Source organism: Styela clava, chromosome 8, assembly GCF_964204865.1.
Source record: "Styela clava chromosome 8, kaStyClav1.hap1.2, whole genome shotgun sequence".
In the NCBI taxonomy this organism is placed as follows: Eukaryota; Metazoa; Chordata; class Ascidiacea; order Stolidobranchia; family Styelidae; genus Styela; species Styela clava.
The window spans coordinates 9600383-9607660 of NC_135257.1; the positions used below are offsets into that span (position 1 = coordinate 9600383).

The 7278-nt window shown below is 35.3% G+C and overlaps 1 protein-coding gene across 1 annotated transcript; it reads right to left on the minus strand.

Moving 5' to 3' along the window:
• LOC120346179 (stearoyl-CoA desaturase 5-like) lies at positions 1-3970 on the minus strand. Its single transcript, XM_039415847.2, has 7 exons — positions 3678-3970; positions 2671-2867; positions 2235-2360; positions 1372-1502; positions 1081-1286; positions 629-858; positions 1-460 (listed from the first exon to the last, which is right to left on the minus strand). Exons 2-7 carry the CDS (start codon positions 2846-2848, stop codon positions 252-254), a joined length of 1080 nt encoding a protein of 359 aa, XP_039271781.2. The 5' UTR covers positions 2849-2867; positions 3678-3970; the 3' UTR covers positions 1-251.
• Positions 3971-7278: the final 3308 nt, after the last annotated feature.

Sequence of the window (7278 nt, forward strand, 5' to 3'; positions counted from 1 at the left end):
TTCATTTCTTCACCATACTGAAAATACAAACTATACATACACAAATTCAGAGAAAATAAAAAATCGCACTTCAGGATGAAAGGAGACGCCGAAAACCAATTCGGGTTATCGAGCGCGGCACCCTTGGAACAGTCTAACAACGCAATATATCACAATATATATATATATATATGTAGGAATGTTCTCATTGTAAAACTACTAAACAAAATTATTGCATGTACAAAATCACCAAAAGACAGGAAATGTCTTTTTCACCATCCTATTTCTTGAACGTCAGAATACATTCCCGTTCTTCGTTTACGGGCTTCAATAACTTCTTTGCTCATCGATCGACGGTCATAAGCTTGACCAATAAGGGCCATGAAATCGATAAAAATTGTTGCCAGATTAAGTTTCATTCCGTATTCACTTGCTGCATAGTCGTGAGGAAATGTATGATGATAATTGTGAAATCCCTCACCTGCGAAAAAATATCAAGTTGAACTGCCTGGCCTAGTACTTCTTGTCACTTAATTCTCCAATGTGAATCTCATAGGCTTATTACTATTTAACCAAATGCAATTCAAAGATGAGGTTAGTCAAAAATAAAATGAAGTAGCGTATATGATGCTTGCATATGCCCACTCACCTAACACGATCCACGTCAAAAATAAATTTTCAACAGGGTGTATGCTTCTGTCGTAAGGACGATTTCCATACATATGTGCAACGCTGTTAACGCACCATGCTAGGTGCAATGAAACGCAGTAGCGCAATGCAGCCATACAATATGCATTCCAAATGGTCTCTCCACCAAAATACCACGGTATCACCGACGGCAACACAAAGCAAATCGAGATAGCCAAGGGAACGTAAAATCTGAATACAAAAATATAAACTTTAGGTTAATTTTACTGTAGTTCGTATTACAGAATTCTAACCTTGTCAGAATTGTCACCTTTCCACTCTCTCGGACTAAATATGAAACCTATCCGAAAATGTCATATGAAACTTAGCTGTGCGCAACATATATATATATAGAGTCTCAATACGGTTTTTTGTGATCGAATAAATTCATATAAACATTATTATTGATCCCACCTGTGTTGAAATCGAACCACTGGATCCTTCATCAAATCATCTATTTGAATAGTTCGTCCTTTCTTTGCAACGTCTGGATGTTTTCGAATGAGCAACCAACCCATATGACTGAAGAAAAATCCACGGCATGCGTTATGTGGGTCTGCGTCCGTCTCTGAATATTTGTGATGAGTTCGATGATCTCGGCACCAATCAAATAATGAATTCTGAAAATAAAGTTATGAAGTGTTGATCTGTATGGCCATAGGTTATAATATATAAGCGCATTTAAAATTGTTTTGCAAATTATACCTGAAGAGCCAAGCAATCCAAAATCATCAAAAAGATCCGCAGCGGAAGTTTTGCTTTGTATGCTCTGTGCGTCCACAAGCGATGTGCTCCCGCAGTTACTCCGAGTAGAGCCAGTACATGAGATACAATGGCTGAAATGGAAATTTCGATAAATGATCTTCTATCCGCGTGGTATTATCAATATATCTGCCGTATATTATATATGTGCAATTTAAAAAATTTCAGTCCACTAAATTAAATTTCTGGATTAAAAGAATACTTGTTTGAAAACACATTCCCTATATATTTGCACATATTGTAATGCACTTCCTTCTCCAAACAAACCCACGACATTGTTTGTTTTACAGTAATAAATCAATGTTGAACCCTTGATCAACGAGAATGCAAACAATATGCCGACTGACCTTGGTTTCGCTGGAATTATAGGAAAGCCTTGGTTCGAAAGATTATTATAGGAAGTCCACAATAGATACCAAAGTTTGTTTTCACAATACCACTGAAGTGTGAAATTTACTGGTAATTTCTTGGTATTTGTATTACGAATTTTCAGAAAAATAATAGATAAGAACACCATTAGACAAGAAAAGATTTTAGCTTGCAATTTTCGGGAAATATCTATGTTTGAAAATTATCTTCAATGAACTCCGCAGTATATTAGCAACCATATGGTATTTTTCAAATCGGAAAGAGTAATTTCCCATTGGATTTACTAATTGAAAAATTCCCAAAAAAATTTCTAGTATAACTTGGTCGAAAATCTTTTTTATCAACCTTCAGCTATAATTTATTTACCGAAAAATATTAGTGTGACATCTTACATTTTAGTGACGTAAACCTAAATAAAAAAAAATAGATATACATACCACTTAAGATTGTGAACATTTTCATGTGAGGAAGCCGAAAGATCGCATATATGCTGATAATATGAAGTCCAGACATCAGAATTACGTTTTTCAATATAAATTTCCAAACGTATTTCTTCTGTGGAGCTGAAGATGTATAGTAACAATTTAAATAAAAACATATCCGCTATAATGAAATGCTGAAAACCCATACAACGAAGTTAAAACTCCCCGCTGACGCAAAACCTTTTTAATCTATTGGTCCTATTAAGATATATGACCCGTAACCAATTAAAAATTTCGGTTGAAACAATGGTATCATAGGAAATGTTCTTTTTTATATAGATGAGATTGTGTTTATGTTTTGTCATGAATACGCCACATTTATTTACATATCCTAAATGAAAATAGAATCAATCTTGCTTTAGTTCAACATTTATAGGACAAATATCTTTACCTTTTTCCGATTGATGTACTTCTTCAGAAGAATTTTCTGTTGCTGGTTCTTGCTTAATTTTTTCTCTTTGATTAGCAATAGTATCTGATGTTTCGCATTTTGATGACGGAAACGTGAAGTCAATGAACGACTCCTGTTGACAGGCTTGGTTCGACAGTTCAGAAGTTAAGATATTCATGTTTGGCGCTGTAGAAGCTCTAAAAATAGGTCCAGGAACGAAATTATATTAAAAGTAAATTTAAAAGCTACTAAAAGGCACTGTGAATTGTGGTCACATTCACATTTGTGAATTTTAAGTGTTATCTGCTTCAGTGTGTCAGTGTATAAACTAGAGTGGCACGTTTGATATAAAACGTTAAATCCTATTTATTAATATTAAGTTTTGTAATAGTCCCACAATCTCAAAATTTGCAATGATGTACTGAAAAAGTTGTAATCGGCCAATTTTTAACTTGAGTTTGCAAATTGCGGCTCCGTAACTTGGCCTAACGCTGAAATTGGCGCTGATAGTAACAACGCAAATTTTTCAGCGTCAACGAAAAATCTTCTGGTAATAAGATGATGAACTGATCTATCTGTATTATCTAGAACTTTCCAGCGTCACCTGTAAATGCTTACTTGGTGAAAATAGAGATTATCTGAAAAGTAGACAGTGTTTTATAGATTCCAACTTATTTGTTTTTCAATACGTTATATGTTCATTACGAATATCGAAATTATGAGAAATTTTATGCTTGCAGTTATAGAGGATTCAAGGTCACAAAATTAATAACTCATCATGTAAGATACGAGAGTATATTTTATCAAACAACGCGCCTGTCACGACATTGCTTGTGTCAGTAACCGCTTATCTGTGGCCTGAATATGGAGAAGACTATAAAAACGAGAGAAGTTTTTTTACTTTTTACTATTTTTGAACAAATAATTAGTGGAACATGCCTTCTTTTGCTACTTCGACCACTTTAAAAAGAATAGCGTTGTAATAATTGTAATGACCTGTAACCGACCTTGCACGACACACAATTCTTGTAACGAACGACAATTACAATAACTGCAGTCGAAGTTGTGTCACTATTCCAGTAAATTCTGAAGCGTTGGTGATTGCACAGAGATTCCAGTTAATCAGCTTCGAGGAACTTCAAACACAACGTTAGGGTAGACGTTTGAACTCTGTGAATATTTGAGATTGCTGAATCATCCATCATTCCGATGCGGTTCTGGAAGTATATTCTATAAGCACTAATCAAAACATACATATTTATTAATTTCAGAAACTAATTTTAGCTTTATAATATAACGATCAAAAACGTCCCTCTCATCTGAAGCCTATGTAAACACGTCGTGATTTTGTGACATTTTATGAGTTTTATGAGGTGATATACCATTCCTTAATTCCATTTGAATTTACAGTTACTTGCGAATTGTGATATCGAAATTATTCGAAGGCGACAAGTCACTAGAGGACTAGACCAAAGTCCACCAATAATTTACCAGAATTTACTCGTCATCTGAAAGCGGGGGCCACGTGATCCCGCTTTGTCTGACCTCGGGACACGCGTTCGGACTCGGGATAGTGTTCAAAAAAGCGTTTTATAGTAATCGGTAAAATCCGCGACTTTTTAAATGATGTAGTGGTATCAATGCATTATCGGGAAATAGACTATTACAATATACTGTTTCGATTTTGACGTCAAATATGTAGGAAAGCGTTTAAAAAATATGGTTTTTGAAAGCTGTTAAAAAGGGGGCTGTAACTAAGTCTTGCTTGGCACCGTAAATACTGCAAGAAATGGCGATGTCTGATGCTCGTCGGAGAAAATATTAGCTGTTTTTAAGATTTTTCTCACGCAAAATGGCCTTTGAAACTATGATTGTACGCAGTTAAAATAGGGCGCACTTTTTTTACTCACATTTCGGTTATTTGTGCAGAGGGGACTATTGGCTCAGTTTCCTGAATAAAAGTCATATTGTATAGAATCTTAGACTTAAAACTTGAATTCTAAACGAGTGAGGTTAGTAATGTCCAACGTTATCACCAGATTATTTGTGCAGGGCGATAGCGAAGCTTTTTAAAAATTATACAAAGTATAACGTGAATTTGCGCTATACTTTAATCTGATGGACAAACAAAAGTTTATTCATAAAAGAATTCCACTATTATTGCTGCTTTATCGTATCCCTCATGGCATGAAATGATTATCTGCTCTGCTGTTGTGTGGCATTATTATTTTTAGATTGCGACTTCCTAATTGAATTTACTCGACCTGCTTACCTGCATCGATGCTTGATGAAAAAAAGCTTGGAAAAATTAGTCAGTGATCCCATTGTTTTGAAGCAATAGACCCGTATAAAGGTAATCGACAGAAAATAGTTATAGAAATTGTAGATTAGAAAATTAATGTTACAATCAATTGGCTGAACACAGTTTATTTCCCTTAAAAATCCACCAAACCCACTGCACATCATCAATATTACTTAAGGCATGAACAGTATAATGCTGATAAATTTTTGAAAAACTTGCAGGAATGGAAGTATTGAAACAATGGTACTCCCGTAGTATGTGAACCAAAGTGGCGGACACCGGAACGTAGTATATATGTGTACCAGGTTCGGGTTAGGCCATAATTTCAGTTACAAATACTACGGGAGTCACTTGGCTAGTTCCCGAACTCGTAATAGAACTAAAAATATGGAAAATTGGAATTAAATTATGTTCTAACGCTAACCTGATACACATACTACGTTCCGGTGTCCATCATATAGGACGGGTTCACATACTTCGGGAGTACCGAAAGAACTGCAAAACTACAAATTGTCTCATTTGAAAATTTGCCTAATTTGCATTAAAATACACCTACAGGCTATTTAGCATATTGACTACTTATTTTTATAATACAATGAATAGAAGACATTTCAAAATTCCCAACAACTATTAAAATCTCGAATATTACAACCCGAAATGGCGGGTCCCTGACACGCATTATTGCATAACGCAGCTCAACTGAGTATTTCTGAATCGGAACCATTTTTCAAATTCATGGATCTTCCAGGTGGCACACATCCTATAGCTACGCACTGACATGATGAACAACAAAATATGATAATAATAAGTGTTTCAAATAACCATAAAGAGTAGACCATGGATCACCAAACTATGGCCAAATATGGAGATAACTCATCCGCACTTCGCTTTCGATTATGAAAGTTCAATTGACGAAATCCACTCATGCTCTTACCCAAAATGGAGGGTGGTAGAAAATTTCCTTGTTAAAAGAGCTGATATTTTCAACTGGTATTGATTAATCCACGTCCGGTAATCTAATCGCTAAATAGTAAATACCATAGCCATTGCATTTAACTTCAACGAGCGACTACATTAATTAATAACGCTTCCATCCCAAATACAGTCCCGAAGAATTTTAATATATATATTCATGTAGAATACAAAATCTATTGAACATTCCTAACATTTTATTTCATCGTGCTTCGGAATAAATTCCTAGCGATAATAGGACACGAAATAGACCTATGGATCGTTTTGTTATTATGATAGTGTTGTTGCTATTGTTGTTGTGAAAAAAATCGCCTTTATTTTTACCAACTGGGCTAATTGCTTTGAAATTTGCAGTGGTTAAAGATTGTACTTTTCCCTACGGGGCTATTTCGAAAATTTCTGTGGCCTCTATGGGATTTTTGTGTATGTGATGACGCCATCAGAATAAATATTGGGCACCCTGTAGCGGCTCTGCGTTCGCAATCGTTGCGAACTGGTGGTCAGTCGACGTCGGGAAAACTGTACGAGTAATGCAGGGGACCAGATACCCGTACTACTTCGTTTCGGTCGTCGTGTCCATATATTCAAGCATTGCTCTCTCGTTTAGTAGAATCAAAGTGAATATAGTCACTTTGAGTAGAACACGTCTGAAGCGGACAATGGATCAGAGGGCACATTGCGGAGAAAGGAGTGTTTTTCATCTTCAGTGCGTACGGTATCGTTTCCGTTGGTACCAAACAGAACGCAAAATTTTTGGGATGCAGATTATCGAGAATAGCGCTAAATATAGCATTTTTATCTGTTGCGGAAATTTCAAGCAAATTTTACGCTGAATTTTTTCGTTTCATATTTTTAGTGTGTTGTAGTTCACTTTACTTAGATAGATAGTATTCGAATACTCCATAATATACACAAATTTAAAATGGAGAATTCTGCAGGGCGAGCAAAACCTTTAAAAAAGTTTAAAACATGAGAAATATCATGTGCTCGCCCACCAGCACACATACACCAATACAATACAAAAAACACAAACCTAGTTAAACGCAAGGCTTGGGCCAGAAATATATAAATAAAAGAGACTCAAATGTTTAGGAACTTCCCGGCTGTTATACTTTTGAAACACCCAAGCCATTGCAGTAATGATCAATTCAATATGTGAAATATCATACAGAAAAACAACATCAACTGCGAACATTGAATAAACGATTTTGCAATAAAATCGTGAACAATAAGTTCTTACCGTAAACTGATTCTCAATATATCATTGTCAAATCTTCATAATCGGCAATCTTGGTACTTCAATTGTTTTACACATGTATTATGTCCTTACCAAT

Excerpts from the sequence above, each read along its gene's own strand:
- LOC120346179 (XM_039415847.2), bottom strand. The coding sequence starts at position 2,848 with ATGAATATCTTAACTTCTGAACTGTCGAACCAAGCCTGTCAACAGGAG. Across the intron at positions 1,503-2,234 it reads AATGTTCACAATCTTAAGTG|CCATTGTATCTCATGTACTG; the intron begins GTATGTATATCT and ends TTTCCATTTCAG. Across the intron at positions 859-1,080 it reads GTGGTTCGATTTCAACACAG|ATTTTACGTTCCCTTGGCTA; the intron begins GTGGGATCAATA and ends TTTTGTATTCAG.